General features: G+C 33.1%; 3 protein-coding genes across 3 annotated transcripts; 1 reads left to right on the top strand and 2 right to left on the bottom strand.

The window, feature by feature from the left end:
• The first annotated feature begins 14 nt into the window (after positions 1–14).
• LOC120264445 lies at positions 15–2,996 on the top strand. Its single transcript, XM_039272254.1, has 6 exons — positions 15–232; positions 321–456; positions 1,022–1,106; positions 1,183–1,230; positions 2,286–2,386; positions 2,558–2,996. Exons 1-6 carry the CDS (start codon positions 103–105, stop codon positions 2,688–2,690), a joined length of 633 nt encoding a protein of 210 aa, XP_039128188.1. The 5' UTR covers positions 15–102; the 3' UTR covers positions 2,691–2,996.
• A 9,319-nt stretch (positions 2,997–12,315) lies between these two features.
• LOC120265337 (WUSCHEL-related homeobox 3A-like) lies at positions 12,316–12,944 on the bottom strand. Its single transcript, XM_039273207.1, has 2 exons — positions 12,648–12,944; positions 12,316–12,552 (listed from the first exon to the last, which is right to left on the bottom strand). Exons 1-2 carry the CDS (start codon positions 12,942–12,944, stop codon positions 12,316–12,318), a joined length of 534 nt encoding a protein of 177 aa, XP_039129141.1.
• Positions 12,945–17,850: 4,906 nt separating this feature from the next.
• Positions 17,851–21,020, bottom strand: LOC120265336 (WUSCHEL-related homeobox 3-like). The gene is made up of 3 exons (XM_039273205.1): positions 20,721–21,020; positions 20,444–20,639; positions 17,851–17,981 (listed from the first exon to the last, which is right to left on the bottom strand). Exons 1-3 carry the CDS (start codon positions 21,018–21,020, stop codon positions 17,851–17,853), a joined length of 627 nt encoding a protein of 208 aa, XP_039129139.1.
• Between the last annotated feature and the right edge of the window lie 226 nt (positions 21,021–21,246).

Below are 21,246 nucleotides of genomic sequence, written 5' to 3'. Positions count from 1 at the left end.
ACAGACTTTACGAGGGGTATGGTGTAAAATATCAAGCCCTATTTCCTTCAAAACAACGAGCTTTCTTCTTCCCGGCGGCGGCGGCGGCGTCGTTTGGAGAGAATGGCGAAGGTGAGCCTCCTGAGAAATGCTCTCAGATCTAGGGTTTCATCTTCGAATTCACTTCCTAGGTTCCTCCCGTCGAGGAGTCTCTCGGCGGATGCGGATCCCTTCCTCGAGCCTCCCACGGATGGTGCGAGCCTTGTTTCTTATGCTTCTTTCTAGGGCTGAGGTTTCACCGAGCTTCTTATGATGTGTTTATGTGGCTGAATTCTCTGCAGGTTTGGTCTTCGCGAAGCTGAGTGGGATCGGGAGGAACACGCTGAAGACTGATGTTATTAACTTCTTTGAAGGATGTGCTATTTCCCCGGAGGACATCAAAGTTATTTATAATCGAGCTTATAGCCTGGTTGGCATGTGAGCATTGCTTTTACGACCTTTTCCCTTCTTCTTTCTTATCATTTCATTGATAGATTAGTATTCACAGAATTTCAATTCTGATATTAGAACAGTGATACTTTGAATGTTATCATGTAGCTCATTTACATCATTCAGAGTTGATTCTAGATATTACTTTGATGTTTAAGTTGGAGTTGGAATGGAGCAATATTTTCATGTAGCTTTTGTCATTTAGGTTCATACTTTAAATTGGTTAGCATATTAATTGAAAAGTAGGTTTTTTTCCCCAGTTGGCAGGAAGAGCAATTTAACTTCATGAGTTTGTTCTGGCACCACCACTTCTTGATAGCCCACTTTGATCTTTGTTAGGGTTTTTTTTTTCCATTTCATAGGAATTTAATTAAAATTAGCTTCTCCTGGATTGCAACTGAATTAAGACAATCTGTAATGGTATTTGCACTGCCCATGTCTTTGCCTACCTTTTCTTTATGACTTTTCTAGAAGTTCTGTATGCCTCTACTTTGTTTTATTTAGAGATAGCTTGGTAATTTTATTAGTAATAACCTGTGGTTCTGAATAATAGGATTCTGCAATTTCCCTCGCGTTCTGCATTTGACATGGCAGTGAGGCAATCAGTTAGGACGGGACGCTTGTACAGGTTAGACAAGGTACTGTCTCAATGCCCTTTGCAAAAAATTTTGGAGTCTTACGCATGAAAGCTTATCTTCGAATTCTTATCAACAGGTAGATCGCTCTCAATGGGATGAGCTGTTAGCGTATAATGGAAAAGCTGTAAGTAGTAGTCTTTAAATGCCAAGATATGTAAACATCGTTCTATTTCATTATTTGGTTTCACATCCAAGTTGCCACATGCTTTGGTGAACAATAACTCCTTTATTCAATAACTGGTATATAGTATTTTATATTATAATGTTTCTTTTAATTCATAGAACAAACCTTACATGCACAGCTAAATTCTGGATTGTGCTATAATCCATGAAGACCAGAAAATTATTTGATTAATGTATGCCACCTTTGATAACTATCTTTTTTATGCTAAAGCATGAGATTGTTTATTCTTTGGAAATGATTTTTTTTGTGAGTAAAATGGAAATTAAGTTACTCTGTTCTGCTGCATACTGGATAGAATTCTGATAGTCTGAAACCACACTTTACCAAAGAAAAGTTGCATCTTGTACAGCAACAATTACAGCTGTAACGGCAGTTAGGCACTGAGATTCCTGTCACACTAGTGAAACCCAAAGAACATCACAACTTTCTGGGCCTTGTATAATACTGGCACAAATATAATCCTCTGTTGTTTTAACTCTTTCTCTGAACTATTTTAACCAGAATTACTCGTGCTGCTCAACAAGAGCACGTATCGAGTTTGAAGAAGAAACATAAGCTAACTTATTTCTTGCCACCTGGCTCTGCCATTTTCACAATCTGCTGCTTTTGTTTTGTGCTAGAACACATAGGAGATGCTATGATTTCTTCCCTGCTAAAAGCCTAAAACCCTATGTGCTTCTTAAATCTATATGTTGCTGGAGATTGTGAGGTGATTTGACATTATCTCACATATTGTGCTTAAGTCATAAAGCACCCACTTACTGAAGTTCATCCAAAAATTGTACTTGATGGTGTAGACTTATTTTTGGCAATTTAATTCTGGTTTCAGCTGCCCATGCACCAATCTTTATTGTCTTGAATATGTGGGATATTGATTGCGAAGTTTGGTGTTTATGACTTATGCTATGCTATAATGCATTCATATGCATAAAATTCTTCACATTTTTTCCACAACATAACATGTCTCATTCAGGTTTATTCTGTATGTTGAACAGATTGTACTGCAAGGGATCCCTCGTAATACTACTTTTGTGGATGTAGAGCGTTTCTTGACTGGCTTCAATTATGATCCATCTAAGTTACAGTTAATTAACCGGTAAGTTTATAGCCACTGCCTTCTTATCCCTGGTTTGATATTTGCACCCTTCTATACTGTTTTTGAACTTTGTGGAGCCTATCTATGTTGGTAATCTCGTTTTGTAAACCTAATTATGATGCGAAGTCTCGAGTCAATTACTTTCTGAATTCTATCTGTGAAAAATTGCAGGCCTGGTATGGCCCAGACTGTGAGAGTTGCAATTGCCCATTTTCATTCACGGATCGATGCTATGAATGCCTACGTCACAAAGAACAGAAGTTTCTGCCTCAATAATCCCGTCACGGTTCGGTTTCTACAGTAATTAAGGATCCTCGAGTTCATTGTTCATCTTGGAATACTTCATAACTACAATCCCCCCAAGTTTACCGGCATTTTGAGAATCTGAACACTTATTAGTTTCCAGTCCTTTTAGTTATCCATAAAACAGGATTTGTGTTGTGTTATCACATTCCTGCCTGTGAAATGAAGTTGGATGATTTCTTTCATCCCTGGAATGCTTGTTTTCACTCTTTTGGTTGTAGATCTTCCCACTTTGAATTGTTGCTCATCAGGAATATCTAAAAACAGGCCTCACATGAAATCTCGTTTCCAGTACTAAATTATTTGATTTGAATGTATCTCATTATAGGCTTCTATAACGGTACTATCTTTTAAATTAATGCCTATATTCCAAAATTGAATTTCCAACACCTCATAGGATTTATGAGCAATGAATAGGAAAATCATCAGAATAACTTTCCCTCACTGGCACTGCAAAGACTTTAAATTGGGATGCTAAATTATTTGTACATAAAGTAATGGAGAAGTTAATGTATGCCCAGCCTGAACTCTAAAAAGCTTCTTTATTTAATTAGATCATCACTGGCCAACTTCCTTCATAGCTAGGGACATGACTGCCTGAGCATCTTGACAGAATTGAAGAATTGAATGCCAATCATGTTTGGCTTTGAGTTATATAGTCTGAATCTATGTCTTTTTCCCCTTTCTCTTCTTTCAAGAATCATGCATGTAAGAAGAGAGAAATAAAGAAAGAAGCAATGCATGTAGTTGTCATGAGAGTTTCACTAAATTGGCTTCTTCAAGTACAACAACATCAACAACAAGAACACTAGCAATAGAAAGAGAAAGATAACAAGATAAACATATTAGCTAGAACAATACTAGAGATGAACCATTTGAAATATTTTATAGGTTAGTTGAAGTGGAGCAAGATGAGTTCTTGGAGGAGGAGCTGCACTCATCTCTCAGGCCAGTACTCTTGGAAGGGAAAAGGTCTAGAGTTATGAGAGGCCTGCAGCATGGATGAACATCATAACCGTAACTGATACCGAAACCGCTCGCCGGGCCGATTACTCCATCCTTCCCTTGAGCCTCCAACTTGCTCAGCAAATTCATTGCCTGGTCTGCATCCTGAGCTCCTCCCTGATAATTGAAACAATTAATTATATATATAAAGAACATGCAGCAATATAGTATTAAGAAATATAATATAGAATATAAATTACCTGTTGAAGATAAAGAGGAGGCTCTTCAAAGGTGTGGAATAACTGTTGATTAGGATTAGGGTTAGGGTTAGGGTTAGAGTTATGATTGAGTACTAGTTGATGATGCCTGCTAAGTCTTCTTCTAAACTTCTGTCTGTCTCTGGCCTTGTGGTTTTGGAACCAATAGAAGACATTCTTTCCTTCTATCTTGCCATAATAAGACAAGTATGCTGTTATCTGCTGTATTTGAGAAGCATTTGGGGTCTTCAACCCACTCCTATACATGTCTTCCAGTACCATCAGTTGCTCTGGTGTTGGGCACCACCTTGTTGAAGGAGCTTGAGGCATGTCTTTCACTATCCTTCTCTCTATGACCTGTCTTTTTCTTTGTCTCTGCCTTGAAGTTTGATGAAGTTTGAGGTGGTATTTATATAGAGAAGTCTTACTGTGTTACTGTAGCTGCATGTGGCTGTCTGTGTGTGTATATATATATATATCTATTCATATTATGAAAAATGCATGTATAGGAATGAAAGGATTAATCATGTATATATAGGAGTGGTTACAAGAGACAAAAGGTGTGGTGGATTCAGAGGAGAGTATGGAAGTGGCTGAGTTAATTTGTAGGAGGAGAGACTAGGGTGAATGGATGGGGGAAGAAGAGAAAGGGAGAAGTACTGTCTCACTGTCTGCATGGACAGGGGACACGGTACTATTCAATGTTGGTGGTTAACGGTTTTCTCTTTCTTTTCTCACTGTCTTTCCTTCTCTGTTGTGTTAATTTATGCATTTTAGGGTTTATGTTTTGTTTTTGTGTTGCAGAAAGAGAGAGTGAGAGAGAGATGGTAATTAGGGTTAGAAACAAAGGTTAATTTTTGAAAGGGAGATATATATATATATATATATATATATATAGAACAAGTCTTTCTTTTTGTTGACTTATTTTTTACTGTCTTTGTGATCCCTGCTCTTAATTATTATTTAACCACACATGCATGAATGTGTTGTTTAATGTTTTCAAAAAGAGATTAGGGTTTATTGGTTTATGAGAGGAAGATCAACTTCATTTATATTTCTTTTCTTTAATTAATTTGTCATCTCGTTAATATTACATACAATATAATTAATCTTCAAATATATAGTCTTATTTAGTTTCAGTATTTAAAACAAAAAAAAAAAATTACAGAGTTCCAATTATTATGTTTCAGTTCTAAAGTCTAAAATAATGCATGTCAATAAATAGAAGCTGATGAGCCAATCAATTACCCCTTGAATCAAATGACGTGATGTGTTGGTTAATAAATGATAACCTGAAAAAGCTTTCACTAGAGAAACTTTTGAACAATCACTTAAATATGAATTTCTTTCTATATATCTGAGAGTTAATTATATAAAGAAAAACCCTTTTCAAATATCATCAATCTATATAAATATATATAGATATAGATATATATAATGCCCACATGTCCATCCACCTGCACAAGTTGTTAAGTGACAATGGCTGTCATTTCTGCAGCAAACCAATTAAAGTTTCAATTAATCTGAACCTAACTATTTATGCACTTCATCAGGTACAGTGTACACACATCAAGTCCTTCATCAGTTAGTCCTTCCCTTCTTATTAACTCTCACGTACAGATTATGATAAAATGATTCATTCATATTAGACATGCATGCACATTCATATGTAAATATAATCTGTTCAGAAAAACATTCATGATCAAATCTATAACAAATAAAGAAAGAAAGAAACAAACAAACAAACAAATTAAGGAACTTCTATTGGTTCAGGTAAAGGAAACCAAAACATATATATATATAAATAATGTTAGTAGATATATATACATATAGAGAGTGCATGCATGCATGACAGCAATGTCATATATATAAATAGAGAGTCAATGGAGTATTGAATACCAGGACATGAAATCTATTGCTCCTGAGATAGCTCTGCTGCATGCTTTAACAATCACAACTCAAAGCCAAAAAGAAACTCTCACCATTCAACACAGTTCCTGCATCCACTGTTCTTGCAACGTGACAAGAGTTTGAGCCACCATTACTGACTCTCTTATTCATCATCATCATCATCATCATCATCATCATCATCATCATCCAATGAAAATTAAGCAAAGTGAACTGCTGTGTCGGCATCAAAGATATATAATTAGATAGTTATAAATATGTTGAAATAAGAAAGATATAGACATTAATTGATGAATGGTCATCAATGAGTATGTTGTCTCTTCTATTTGTATTTTGTGAGATAGGACTTTAGGAGCAGTCAGAATTAAGAAGGTGTACTTTTTTGTAGAAGTAAAGAAGGGTGTACTGCATGCAATATATTATTAATTAGGGTTAGGGTTTGTCATGAAAAATATGGAGTTACTTTGTTAGTATAATGGTCTTATCATGTGTTCCAGGCTTGTACCTTGGTACTCATTGGGAGTGTTAGTGATAAGCATAGGGAATGGTTTGTCTTCACAAAGCTCAGGAGTCCTGTTGGGTCCTTGGATCATTATTTAACATCCATTATAACTCTTGCATACTTTTCTGCTTATGTACATGCATATACATGCATTTGTCCTCTGTGTGTTTTTGTGTTTGAAAGAAGTTACAGTTTAGGTTAGCTCACACAAGAGAGAGATTCAGGGTTTAGGGTTTAGGTTATAAAAGATATAGATTAAAAGTTTAGGGTTTATTGTTTTTAGCTTATAAAAGAGATAGGTTAAGAGTTAAGGGTTTAGCTTGCAGAAGAGAGAGATTTAGGGTTTAGGGTATAGGGTAGGTATAGGGGTTAGTTTACCTAAGACAGATATTTAGGGTTCAGCAGTTCAACTTTCTTAGTACAAAGAAGAGAGGGAAGGGATAGATGTAGTTCACAAACACTTGAAAAATAACATTTTATGTCCTTGTAATTACATTTTATCTTTTAATATATGCACCATTTAAAAGTAATTGAAAAGGACTTCTTAGGATGTGTATCAGAGTTCAACCAGAAAATAGTTCAACTTATGTATATTATACATATGAAATTACTCCTATGCCCTGGTAAAACATATATTTGTTTTTTTATATACTTCTTAAAAAAATTGAGATTTTTTCTCGAACCAAATTAGTCGCAAAGAAAAATGGTTGACATATATTATATCCATAAAATTATCTATATGCCATTGTAAAAAGTTTTATTTTATATTTATTTGCAAAAAAATTCAGTCATTCATCTAATCAAGTTAACTAGTTATTATCATTGTTATTTCATTATTAATGAAAATTAGTTTTTCTTAGCTTCCTTATATTCATTTTTATCATTTTGAATGTTATTTTTAGAGTCGCACATTTCATATAAGATTCTTTTTAAGTGATTTTTTTTTTATAGTGAGAGAGAGAATAGTGCAAGAATTCCTTAAATCAAAATAATAATGATAAAGTGAAAAGAAAAAGTTAGGCTGTGAAGAGTAACAGAGAATTATAATTAGAAAAGGAATTGAAGATATGTGTGGAACTCTATTGGATCTTATTAATGAATTAACCAAACAAATTTATTCTTGTATTAAATTCCCCGTCTAAGTTTTTATTATGCCAGTCAACTCCATTTATAAGTATTAAATATATGACTTCTCACTGAACCCCACTCCACTGCCCATTTAATATCAACCAATTAAAACAAAGAATATTAAGTACACAAATTCATCACAATATAACCTATCTTTTCATCCATTCAATTTCCACAATGGCTTAGTTATGTTATTTACTGTAGATCCAGACCCCTCTGTCAAAAGCTGTGTGTGTGATATATATATATACATTTGATATAAAGTTTTTAATTCTAAAATTATGACCTGTTTTCACTGTAGTAATTAATTAGTAAGTGGTTCAGATATTTATTGTGAAGTTGCTTCGCTTTATTTCTTGGTTTTTATTAGAAAAGAGAAATTCTTTATAAGAGTATTGTTTTTGAACTTTAGTTCCTAAAAGAAGAAAAAAAAAACATAAACGGCATCTATATATATATATATATATATATATTGAAATTCATGTATATAATAATACATGTTATCATTGAAATGTCAATATGTTCGGTTTATCTTATTACATGTAGCTTAGGCAAAATTAATCAAATGTATATTATAACACTGTAGATATTATTGAAAAACAACGATTCATGAATTAATTTTTTTAATAATATAGGAGAAAAATAATCATATTGTGCAAATTCTTGAAAGCTAAAAGATTTCTTAATTTTGATTATATGACTCAACTGCTATTTTTTAATATTTACTCTAAAACTTTCTCCAAAGAAAAATTATATACAATGAAAAGCTAAAACAGAAATGGATTTCTCCAAATTATTTATATTATTCATTAATAAAGAGATTTTTTTTCTAAATATATTATATCTCTTATTTAGTAATTTTGATCTTGACTACCAACTAATTTCAATTTATCTTAATTCAATATATTTGCTTTTCTATTCATCATTCAAAATTATATTATGTTAAAACATATTCAGAATTATATGTTCACAAAAAATGATTGATAATAGCCTATGGCTATGATATATATATATAAAAGTATAATATTTCACCAAGATTTTATCTTTCCTCATTTATAAATTCTACGTCATCTCAAACCTATAAAAAGGAATTTTCAATTTTCTGAATAATTATAATTTTTCAATGTTTTTATAAAAAAATCAAAAATTTATATATATTGAAGAAGCGTTTATGGGCCTCAATCAGAAACAAATTGCAATGTTATTGGGCCGGGCCATATCATTGGAGAGGCTCCCTTATCCATTAGAGAAATCCCCTTCATCCCACCAAGTTCCTCGATTCAACGGCCCTGATCTCTTCTCCTTTAAAACCGTTTCCCGAGGGACAAATTAACCGTTAGTTTGTCTAAAATATATAAATTAATTACAATATTCGGTCTGACAACTAGAAAATGTAATTTTTTGAGTTATTTATGCTATTTTCTAAAATGATAACCTTTAAGCTAATTTTCCATATAATTAATTTTTGGAATGCTTGTGTATATATATATTTAATTAAATAAACCATCGTCACAATGATCTAATGATAAGGCATTTGACTCCTATGCATGAGGTCGGGGGTGCTACCACTCAAGGCATATCAGATGTCATGCCAATAACAACAGAGCTCTCTTCCGTACCAGAAGATATGCGCATATTAAAAATCAAGGTCTTGTTTGATAGTAGCAATGGAGTACTAGAGTTTAGCACGTGCCTCTGATCAGAATCGTGATAAAAAAATAAACAAGTGATCAATATTAATAACAATTGAGATAGGAGATGATGCATATTGGTTGAAAATGTGGCTATTTTTTCCTAACCAATTGTTTCAGAAGATAGGAGTCTCTATGTATTAATTAGTTCTCAAGGTTGGAGATTTAGGATGTTCAAACCTCAAACATTGAACTTGGGAATTTCGATAGGCTAAAGATTTGTTCAAAATGGTTCCAAATTAATGGGGGTTTTTATGGGGGCATTAATTGGAGGAAAAGATGATTTATGATTTCCTTAACTGCATGGTAATGTAGTAATGTACACATATTCCATCAGTATAATTTGTTAAAATGCATTTTAGCTAGGTTATGAAGTGCCAATATTTTGTTATTCCACACAAGCTAGTTGAAAAATTGATCAATTACAAAGGGTAGAAACAAGTCTACATTGTAGGGCCTAGGGGAGGAAATTTGACACCCTTACCATTGAGAAATAATTGAAAAAAATCTAATTATGATCATCAAGGTTTTAGTTTCTTCTAATTATTAAAATTTGGAATCAGCTAGGCTATATATCCTTGCTTGTGAGGGGTAGGATAAATTATACTATTAAGTCTTTAAAACATCAGATTGCAAGGCTTGATGAAACAATTGGGACAAGTTAAATGATCAGGTTAGAAAATCCCGGAGAAAGATCTCCAGAATCAAACTCTCATGGAAAAGAGATGGGCAAACATCCTTGGCGGCTTGCCTTGAAACCATCTATTGTGCCAGAATGAGGTGGAGGACTTATCCTTGGTAACCAATAGGAAGCAGGTATAAAAGGATGGAAGAATTGGAATGATTCTTGCCCAAAAGAAGGATTTATCGTCGGTGAGTATATTGGACGTGCCAAGGCCCCGTTATCGGGATAATTAAAGTGTACCACCCTTAACTAACAACTACTTATATAATTATCATCTTAATAAAAATTTTAAATTTTCATTTAAATTAAATTTTTTATTTATATTGTGGGAATTATTTAGATTTGTTTTTGGGAATTCTTAGATTTCTTCAAGTTTTTTTTTGTGTTTTTGTGATTTTCTATATATATTTAAATAAAATAGATAACTAGTATGTAAGCTAAGTAAGCAATGAAGACATTTTTAATTAAGTAATGATACATTTACAAAATAGGTTATCCAAATGATATAGATATATGCAAAGTTGGCATCCACATTAAAGATCTATGTCATTTTCTGACTTCTAGATCTTAAACTCTAAACCGTATAAACCTTAGACCCTAAATGCAATAAAACACTATAAAAACTCTAAATCCTAAAATGCTAAAATTTATAAAATTGTAAATTCTATAAAACCCTAAGTTCTTAACGCTAACATAGTTTGGCATTTAGGGTTTATGAGGAAAAAGATGGAGAAGAAATATGTTTTTTCTTTTCTTTTTTGTTTGTGCGTATGTGTGTGTGTGTGAGAGAGAGAGAGAGAGAGAGATGGATGTCAACTTGAATGTGATTCGAAAAAGCGATTTAGGAAGTCCTATTGTATAATTATATCATTAGTACCCTTTAATTAATTTCTACATAACTATATAAATATTTCGAATTTTATTTTATTAATTAATTATTTAAAATTCACAAAATATTAGAGAAGTTTGAGTTTAAGAAAGAAATGGATGAAGTTGACATGACATCCATATCATTTGAAAAAACTATTGGAGACATCCTGTTATTTAAATACATCATTACTTTTTTGACCTATATTATACAACATTTCACATTTGATTTTTACCAATCAATTATTTAAAATTCACAAAATATTAGACCAACACACTTACGTACAATGAGAAGCAGAAAGGCAGAACAAGTGAGCCCAAATATATATGGTTTTTTTTTTTGTTCATGCTGGAATGTAGCTTGGTTTCACTCTTTCTCTTTAGTTGAATGTCATCTATCCCACTTTGAAATGAAATATTTATATTTCCTACTTTAATCTCATTTTCATTACTAAATCATTTGATTTGAATGATCTCATTATAGACTTACACAGTGACATTAATTATCTTTTATAATAAAGCCTACATTCCCAGATTAAATTGAGGATTTACGAATAATTAATGAATAAGAAAATAATCAGCCTAGATATTTCTTCACTGGCACAGCGATGACTTTAAGCTGGGGGACTAAATTATTTGTACACATTTATGGTAATGAAGCAGTTAATGCATGGCCATACTGAACCCTAAAGAGCTTCTTTATTAACTAAAATTTTCACTGGCCAGTCATTATGGCATACCCCCAGGTTTAATTTTATGAATAATCACTAAAGTTTGGTAAAATTGTAGTTTGCTCACTCAAATTTGATTTGTTTCTAAATAATCACTCGAAGTTCTTAATTATTTTCAAATGGCAACCACTCGAATGATTCTACGAACCTCGTTAGGGCGGCGATGGGCCAGAGTGAAAAGTCGATCAGCGTTTAGAAAATTGTGTCGACGTCGATTAATGATCGCTCGGTGATCGCGATTTGAAATAATTAATAACTTCGATGATGTTAAAAAGCAATCAAACTAGTGAAATGACTAACTTTCCCGAAACTTTGAGTGATTATCAAAAATTAAAAACCCATACCCCCATCATATCAAGTTATACACGCAAGATATATAAATCACGTAGTCATGTCAACATGGGAGCACGTACCACCTGTCAACGCATAGAGGAGCAAAAGGTGACACGTGGCAGTCTGGCACTGGAAGAGAGGGTATCAAGGCTCACCAAATGGAAGAGGACACATCGTGGGACATACAGTGAAGAACTATATATGTTTATGTTGTTTACTGTTTGGGATTTGATTGTATTGGCTTGTTTTATTGTTCTGGTGGTTATTTCTGGTTGTTGTTATGTAGTTTATTGCTATGAAGAACTTCATGAGTTTCTTGTAGTGGTAGTAGTTCTTTCTGTGAACTGTTAAAGAGCTAGTAGTTACAGTCATCTTCCAATAATCATGAATGCATAAGTTTCTGAAAAGAAAGAAGTTAAAATATATGGAAAAAAAGTAGTGCATGGAGTTGTCATGAGAATTTCACTAAAATGGCTACAAGGACAACATCCTTAAAAGCAAGAAGACTAGTTAGAGATAAGAAAAAGAACAAGATGGGACATAATGGAACAGCACTAGAGATGAAACATTTGAAATATTTTATAGATCAGTGTAAGTGGAGCAAGATGAGTTCTTGGAGGAGGGACTGCACTCATCTCTCAGACCAGTACTTTTGCAAGGGAAAAGATCCAGCGTTATGAGAGGCCTGCTGCATGGATGAACATCATAACCGTAACTCGTACCGATACCACTCTCCATGCCGATTACTTCATTCTTCCCATTAGCATCCAACTTGCTCAGTAAATTCATTGCCTGGTCTGCATCCTGAGTTCCTTCCTGATAATTGAAACAAAATATATACATCAGCAACATGCATGCATGCATGCATGCAGGATTATTTAAGAAATATAAGATAAAAGAGAGACCAGTACTTGAAGATGAAGAGGAGGTTCTTCAAAGGTGTGGATTAACTGGTTATTAAAGTTAAGGTTAGGAAGGACTAGCTGCATAGCAAGTCTTTGTCTGAGCTTCTGCCTCTCTCTTGCTCTCTGGTTTTGGAACCAATAGAACACATTCTTTCCTTCTATCTTGCCATAGCAGGACAAGTATGCTGTTATCATTTGTATTTGAGATGCATCTGGCCTCTGCAACCCACTAATAAACATGTTCTCAAGTTCCATCTTTTGTTCTGGTGTTGGGCACCACCTTGTTGAAGGAGTTTGAGGCATCTCTCTCTCTCTCTCTCTCTCGCTATGACCTGTCTTCTTTGTCTTAATTTGTCATGTAGTTTGATGAAGTTTGAGGTGATATTTATATAGAGATCAAATGGTATAATTTACTGTAGATCGATGTGGATGTGCATTAATAAAAATGAAAGGGCGATCTTGCATGGGGAGCCAAGAGACAATAGGTTTGGTGCATCCAGATGTTCTTGGCGTGTTAGTGCTGAAGTTACAATTCCCTGGATTGCAGGGAATGGGGGTTAGAGAAAGGTAGTAGATCGAGTATTAATTGATGCTTGTCCTTTTATATGTTCTGTCATACGTGTTTATACCCTTTTTGAACCTATGTTTAATTGTTTTTCTATCTTATATATATATAGTTCTTTTAAGGAAAAAAATCAAGCATGAATGCATCATCTTTCTCTATCTATATATATATACATACGTCTCGATCAATTCTACGGTAGTTATCAAGCAAGTAGCTAGCTAGGGATCAATGGCTATCATTAATTTCTTCAACAATGCAGTTGAAGTTTCAAGTAGTGTACACCTAACCATTTATGCACCTCATGAGGTACATCACTCACATCAATTAAGTCCTTCGTATTTATTGATTTTCATAGATTATCAAATAGATATGATTCATTGACATTATACACATCCGTATGTATATATATTTACAGGACATGAAATCTATTGCTTTCTGAGAGAGCTCTGATGCTTGTTTTAATTACTTTTAACAATCCAAACTGAAAGTTATTATTGATGCATGCTAGCCTGCAGTGATGCAGAGAAGTTGTCCTCGTTCAACACAGTGCCTGCATGCATGCAGTATTGTTTTAACGTGACTAAGAATTCTAGCCACCCAACGGACTACATTGCAGGCCGTGTCAAATGACCCACTAAAATTTTAAAAATTTTTGTAGTTTGTATATTATTAAGATAATTGACACCTTTCCACATATATATATATATATATATATATTTAAAAAAAATCTCAACTGTATTTTTTTAGGTAGCTAGGGATTAAACGAGTTTTGAACCTTACATGTTGTAGGAAAATCATTTACGTATGTTTGAGCTTGTAGCTTGGCCTATGCCTGTAAATTCAGCATGTATGGACTTTTGTTTAAGTCTTACAACGTAAGCCTCAAATCTGTGCTTAATTGAATCATCCACCTTGGTCCCAAGATTTACGTAGTTAATTAAGTTGTTAATGTATGGCTAGTGCCAAAGGAAGTCCCTTTAGCTTTTGTCAATTTATTGGCTTGGCAACCATTAGGGAAGCTAAAAATGAACATCTACTAAGTAATTAGTTATAGAGGAGAGTTCGGAGTTTATAAGGGTTAATTGGTCTCAAAGGGAAAGGAGTTAATTTGGTCTTCCACAAGGATATATACTCTTGCCATAAGCGTAAAAATAAGTCTATTCCAATCTTAACACAAGGCCTAATAGAGATACCAAGATATGTTAAAGGGAGAAAATGCAATCAATTTAGGGTATGGGCAAATGAGGTGTCTTGCGATTGCCTAGATTGCTTGGATTGGCTTCTTAAATTAAAAACTATTTTTTTTTTTAGTTTAGTAGAAGTGTTTCTGGAAAAAAGATGCTTCTCTAAAATAAGTTAAGTATTTTTTTGTATTTTGTGTTTAGATTGGTTTTTTTGTAGAAGCACTGTAAAAATAAGCTAAAAAACAGTTTTTTAGCTTATTTTTACAGCGTTCTGTTTCTTAAAAAAACCAATACAAATATTTTTTTTTTAAACCCATAAATACTTAATTTATAAAAAAAAACATTTCTGAGTTTTCCAAAAGCTAATCCAAACAAGCTCATGAAGACTACATTGTTGTTTTAAGCTCTATATATATGCTCATATGTTGTTATCTTTTATTTTTATTTTTTAATAAATTAATTATGATTTATCCACTTTATAAAATATACACACTCATGTTTTATGAAAATTGATATATATAGTTAGAACAGATATTTTTTGAAACGAATCAATGTTTATGTTTCCTATAAACTGAAATCTTTATATTATAGACTTCAAAATAACAATTTATCATTTAAATTAATGCCTACATTCCAAGATTAAATAGATTTATGAGCAATGAATAAGAAAGCAATCGGAGTAGCTTCCTTCCTGCCTTAGGGGATGACTTGAAACAAGAAAGGAATTTTTTTGTACACATTGTACTGGAGTAGTTAATGCATGCTCTCAGACTGAACACTTAAAAAGTTTTTTATTTAAATCATCACTGGCCAGTCTTCTTCTAATAATCACGCGTGCATATATATAAGTCTCTCTTATAAAAATAAGTGGGGAAAAAAGAAGAAGGAAACAAGTAGCGCATGTAGTTGCCAAGAGAATTTCACAAAAATGGATGGACAATAGCAAGGGACAACAGCCTTAAAAGCAAGAAGACTAGTCAGAGAAAAGAAGAAGAACAGGACGGACATTATTATATAATATATATGTAGAACATCAAGCAATATGTTGAATCCAAACGTAAGAAGTACATTGAGGAGGGTTAAAGACATTGAATAGAAGATCACTCGGCCCTGACGTGTAGACACCCGCACTGCCTAGAATTGAAGCTATGGGATCAATATTATTTGTCAATATTTTTGGTTAAAAAAATTAATGAGTATTTGTAGTTTTGTATATTATTGGTCAATATTTTTGTTGGAAAAATGTAACAAGCCCTCTTTGTTGTTCTTTTCTTTTTAATAAATAGTGGTTTATTTAATTTAAAAAAACAACTATTGTATGTATTAATAAAATTATTATTTATCTAAACTTTTTATTTGTTAGTTTTTTAAACAGATGTTACTGAGATGGACTAATTAATGAAATAAAATTCTAATTTTATTATTTTTTTATGTATTGGGAGATTTTAGGAGTAGGGTTGGAAATAAATTAATCTGTTTCAAAATAGATCTTTCTTATTTGGAAATGGATTGAAAACAAAATTATTATGAAATGAATATAATTTTATTTGAATTCCATTTTAAAATTCTTAAACGGTGTTGCGCATCGGTTTTAAAAAATAAAAATAATCACGAAAGGAATATTTTTCATTTATGTATTTAAAATTTAGTAATGGATTTTAATTCGTTATAATTTTATTATTATTTCTTCATGTATTGGAGATTTAGAAGTGGTGATGAGTGCATGAAATGCAAATTCCTCGTGCTATAAATATATGCACTTAGTTTGTTTTTTAACATAATTTTTTTTCTATTTTAGTGTTACACATGGTATTTTGTGCTAGATTGTGCAAAATATAAGGTTTTAAGGACATAAAAAAGTAAAAAGTCAATATATACTTTTAAACAAAAACATATACAAAAAAGCAGTTCCAGAGAAGAGCACAATCTTATGCATGAGTTTGGGTGCCGAGAGCTAGCAAGCAAGTGCTTCTCAAGAGCACAGGGTGTGCTCTCACCCATGCAAATCTATGGATCCCAATTTTTTATCCAGAAGCAAGTCCAAGTGCCTCTAGGGAGGAGCACGGGTTGAACACACCCTGAAGTACGGCCGTGCACTAGCCCATTAGTGCCAAATAAAAACTGAAAGTTAGGTTTTTGAGTGGATCTTTTGGCGAAACATCAAGGAGGGATGCTAGGGTTGTGAAGCCGAGAAACAGCTGATTCATGCCACACTTGCAGTCGTTGGGTTTGAATTTTAGGGGAACTTCATCCACATTCCTCTCTTAGAGAAGTTTGAGGGGGCTTTTCATTATGATTGCAATCTTTACTCTTTTCATGTGTTGTATTGAGATTACTTATACTATGAGGCTAAACCTCTAGTGGTGCCTCGAACCTTGAACCTTGAGGATATGTTTGTATTTGATTTCCTATATTTTTGTTTATTGACTTGTTGATTGGTTGCGAATCATCTATGTGTTTCATGCTTGTAATTGCTTGCTTAATTATTAATTGCTCAATTGCATACTTGAATGATATATTTATGATTGAAAAATTAATCATGCTAAGTCCAACCATAGATGTTAGGGTTTAAGTACACGCCTAGAGATAGAATGTATGCATGGTGTTGAACCTTATGGATTAGGGTAAAACCTAAAAGAGGATTTCATAGAGTGTTAATGAAATCATAGGCCGTTTAGCATCATTGTATAGGATTAGGGTTGGTTGCCCTACAGTAGGAAATACCACGGTCGTAAGCTTCTCAACTTGAAGTCAATTTAGGTATTCAATCACAATACAAATTCAAGGGAATTGATATTCGGGGCACCATCTGTCCCTTTGGTCTTTTCTTGAATTCACCATTATGTTCGTTCTCTTAATTTCCAATTCTTAATTAGATTAAACATTAACATTTGATTTCATCAGCTAGATAATAAAGGGTAAATTAGTACTAGAAGAGCATTTCTCTGTGAATTCAACTACCTTATTTTTAGGGTATACTTTACTACTTCATAAGACCAGTGTACTTGTTGTGTATAAACAAGGGGCGCATCAAATGGGATTAGAAACAAATTAATCTGCTTCAAAATAGTGTTATATATATATATATATATATAGAAACGGGTTAGAAATAGAATTATTCTAAAATGGATATAATTTTGTTTCAAATTATAAAATGGTGTCGTGTATCCATTTTAAAAATAAAAAAAATGGATTACAATTTTTTTTTTCAATTTCATAGTTAGAATTTAGAAATGGATTTGATTCCGTTGTTGATCAATTTCTCAATTCAAAAACAGATTTTTTTTTTTAAAAAAAAAGTGGATAAACCACATTTATTAAGCAAAGATACGGAATAAAATACAACAAAGGAATGAAACTGGAAGATGCCAACTACAAGAGACCCAACTACAAACAAAATAGAAACAACATGGAACCCAACAAGAGAGGGAAACTCTCTAGGGGACCAAAATCTTAGGCATTAGGAACCTCCCGGGGAAGGAACATGCTCAGGAGGGACACCCAGCTCCGCATCCCTAGAAGTGAGGAACTCCAGGCTTCGCTTGATTTTCTTCATTGGCTCAACCAGTTTTGCCTTTTTAGAGTTTGACACTGCACAATAGAACCATAAGAATGATTTTAACAATAATGGTAGCAGTTGAGGCACAAGTAGATGAAAAAATGTGAGCATTTCTCTTAAGCCATAAGTTCCAACTAATAGCTCTAAGCTGTAAGTCCCAAAATAAGGGCATGGGTTTCTTTATAGCTTTACGCCAGTTCCCCCATAAATCTTGCAAGGAGGAAGGGCTACCTCGGAGTTCAAAGAGTTGTTCAAACTAACAAATTAAAAACAGGTTTTTCCTTTCTAAATTAAATTAAAATAAATTAGAAACGAAAAAGTCGGTTTCTAAACAACAAATTTTCTTGTATTGATGGATTATCAAATGATTTATTGGCATTATGTATGCACATCCATATATATACAATATACATAGGACATGCAATCCAATATTGTTTGTGAGTCTGTGAGAGAGCTCTGATGCATTATTTAACAACCCCAACTGGAAGTTATTATTGATGCTAGCCTGTGGTGCAGAAGATGCTGTCCTCGTTCAACACAGTGCCTAGCTACATGCACTATTCTCTCAACTCGACTATGAATTTTAGTGACCCTTTGCTGTCTCTTCATCAGACTTCAACTTCAATGCCTTTATATTTATATGCACTTGCAGTACGTAACACAAGTCGAACAGCCATTTACATACACATGCCAGACCTTGGAATCTATTATGCATGCAGACTTCCAAATATCAAATAATAATCCATGATGTATGTATATATACATATATATATATATATATATGGAATTGGAATGTAAACGTGCATAACTCCATAGAGTGGAAGTCTATTGGGTCTTATATATTAATGAATTAATTTAACAAAATTATTCATATATTGAATTAGCCTACAATCTTTTTATTATGCCAAACAACTCTACTATATATATATATATATATATATATATAAAAGACTTCTCATTGAATCTCCCTGCGCGCACTGCCCATTCAATATCAACCTATTAAAACAAAGAATCTTTAGTACACAAATTCATTACATAATAATTTATCTAGTCACCCATTCAATTCCTATTATTGACTAAGTTATTTTATTTACTGTAAAACTAATCAAATGTTGATTGTATTAATATTTTTTTAAAATATTATTGATAAATGATTTTTTTTTTTTAGGGGACAAACCACTCACCTCGTGAGGAAGCTGATCTGATCCCTCTGACCACTTATATAGTGAGGAAGTTACTATTTTTTTTATTGTGAAGGTGGTGACAAACAACAATTCATTAATTTTTTTTTAAATAACTTAGAAAAAAAGAGAATACAATTATAATTAATTCAGATATCTTATGGGCTACAATCTTTTATATTGGTGTTTTCTTCCTTCAGTTTTTTAAGGAACATTATATATAATAATTATATATAACATGTTTATATGGAAGTACCTTTTTTTTATTCAATAATTTAAATTATAATATATATTTTTTGTTTTAGATAGAAGTATTTACAAACCATAACTTTATTAAAAACTAAATGCATTTGCAAGACAACAACACTACAAGACAGTTGGCCAAGCATATATTTTATATTAATATATAATATTTAAACAAAATTTGTTATAAAGTTTACAGCAGCACAAACCTATAAAAATATTTCTCATTTCACACAATAATTACAGAACCAATCTCTAAACAAAGTTTAAGTTTTTAATTATATGATTTCCACTTAAGCAAAAAGCACTGCAGAACAAGTGAACTTAATATGATTATTTTTCCATGCTGGAATGTTGATTTTGTTTCACTCTTTTTTTTCAGTTGAATGTCATCCCAGCTTGAATAATAGACGACACAGCGCTTTTTATATGAATATAAACAGATCAAAGCAGATCTTGAACCCGGGATGTACTGATATATATACAGTATGAGAATAGTATAAGAATCCCGGGTGAACAGTATATGAACAGTACGGTGAACGGGGAGGGATTTGAACCCATGACCTCCTCTTATACTTTGATGTCATACCATTGGGCTATCCAATGGTTACAACTCATCCCGCTTTGCATTGAGGATTTATGAGCAATGAATAAGGAAATAATCAGAGTATCTTCCTTCACTGTGATGACTTTAAATTAAACTGGGAGACTTATTAATTATTTGTACACTTGTGTAGTAATTAATGAAGTAGTTATTGTATATATGCTCAGACTGAACTCTAAAATTAAACGTTGTTTATTTAAATCATAGATATCACTGGCATGGCCAGTCTTCTTCTAATAATCATGAATGCATAAGTTTCTATAAAAAATAAACAAAAAAGAAAGTGAAAATGGGGAAATAAGTAATCCATGTAGTTGCCATGCATGAAAATTTCACCAAAATGACTACAAAGACAACAGCCTTAACAACAAAAACACTACTTATGCCGGACTAGAGATGAACCATTTGAAATATTTTATAGATCAGCTAGTGGAAGTGGAGCAAGATGAGTTCTTGGAGGAGGAACTGCACTCATCTGTCAGACCACTACTCTTGCAAGGGAAAAGTTCCAGAGCTATGAGAGGCCTGCAACTTGGATGAACATCATAACCATAACTGATACCAATTCCATTGGCCGTGCCGATTATTCCATCCTGCCCTTCTTCAGCCTCCAACTTGCTCAGCAAATTCATTGCCTGGTCTGCATCTTGAGCTCCTCCCAGCTGATAATTGAAACAATTTATATATATAAACAGCATGTATTCAAGAGTTTCTAATTAAGAAATATAAGATAAAAAAGAGACCTGTTGAGGATGAAGACGAGGTTCTTCAAAGGTGTGGATTAACTGGTTATTAAGGTTAGGGTTATGAAGGACTAGCTGCCTAGCAACTCTTTTTCTGAGCTTCTGCCCCTCTCTGGCCCTGTGGTTTTGGAACCAATAGAACACATTCTTTCCTTCTATCTTGCCATAACAAGACAAGTATGTTGTTATCAGTTGTATTTGAGAAACATCTGGGCTGTGCAACCCACTTCTATACATGTTCTCAAGTTCCATCCGTTGCTCTGATGTTGGGCACCACCTTGTTGAAGGAGTTTGAGGCATGTCTTAATCTCTGTGTGTGTGTGTGTGGCCTGTCTTTTTCTTTGTCTTTGTCACGTAGTTTGTTGAAGTTTGAGGAGGTGTTTATATAGAGAAAAGCTTTGGTAGATTCAGAGAAGAGCATGAAAGTGGCTGAAGTTGCATGCATTAGACTGGGTTGCTAGGAAGAGGGGAAGTAGTAGTGTTTGTATCATTGCAAGCATGGACAAGGAGTAGTCAACAGGATCTC

Source organism: Dioscorea cayenensis, chromosome 7, assembly GCF_009730915.1.
Source record: "Dioscorea cayenensis subsp. rotundata cultivar TDr96_F1 chromosome 7, TDr96_F1_v2_PseudoChromosome.rev07_lg8_w22 25.fasta, whole genome shotgun sequence".
NCBI classification, from domain to species: domain Eukaryota; kingdom Viridiplantae; phylum Streptophyta; class Magnoliopsida; order Dioscoreales; family Dioscoreaceae; genus Dioscorea; species Dioscorea cayenensis.
This window is presented reverse-complemented; position numbering and strand designations above follow the sequence as displayed.

What these genes read in the sequence shown, in the direction of transcription:
- LOC120264445 (XM_039272254.1), top strand. Translation starts at nt 103, where the DNA reads ATGGCGAAGGTGAGCCTCCTGAGAAATGCTCTCAGATCTAGGGTTTCA. An exon ending in CCTCGAGCCTCCCACGGATG is followed by an intron (nt 233 to 320) that starts GTGCGAGCCTTG and finishes AATTCTCTGCAG; the next exon opens with GTTTGGTCTTCGCGAAGCTG. An exon ending in AAGTTACAGTTAATTAACCG is followed by an intron (nt 2,387 to 2,557) that starts GTAAGTTTATAG and finishes GAAAAATTGCAG; the next exon opens with GCCTGGTATGGCCCAGACTG.
- LOC120265337 (XM_039273207.1), bottom strand. Translation starts at nt 12,944, where the DNA reads ATGCCTCAAACTCCTTCAACAAGGTGGTGCCCAACACCAGAACAAAAG. An exon ending in AACCTCCTCTTCATCTTCAA is followed by an intron (nt 12,553 to 12,647) that starts GTACTGGTCTCT and finishes TTCAATTATCAG; the next exon opens with GAAGGAACTCAGGATGCAGA.
- LOC120265336 (XM_039273205.1), bottom strand. Translation starts at nt 21,020, where the DNA reads ATGCCTCAAACTCCTTCAACAAGGTGGTGCCCAACATCAGAGCAACGG. An exon ending in CTCGTCTTCATCCTCAACAG is followed by an intron (nt 20,640 to 20,720) that starts GTCTCTTTTTTA and finishes TTCAATTATCAG; the next exon opens with CTGGGAGGAGCTCAAGATGC. An exon ending in TGGTCTGACAGATGAGTGCA is followed by an intron (nt 17,982 to 20,443) that starts GTTCCTCCTCCA and finishes TCTATTGTGCAG; the next exon opens with TGTCAAACTCTAAAAAGGCA.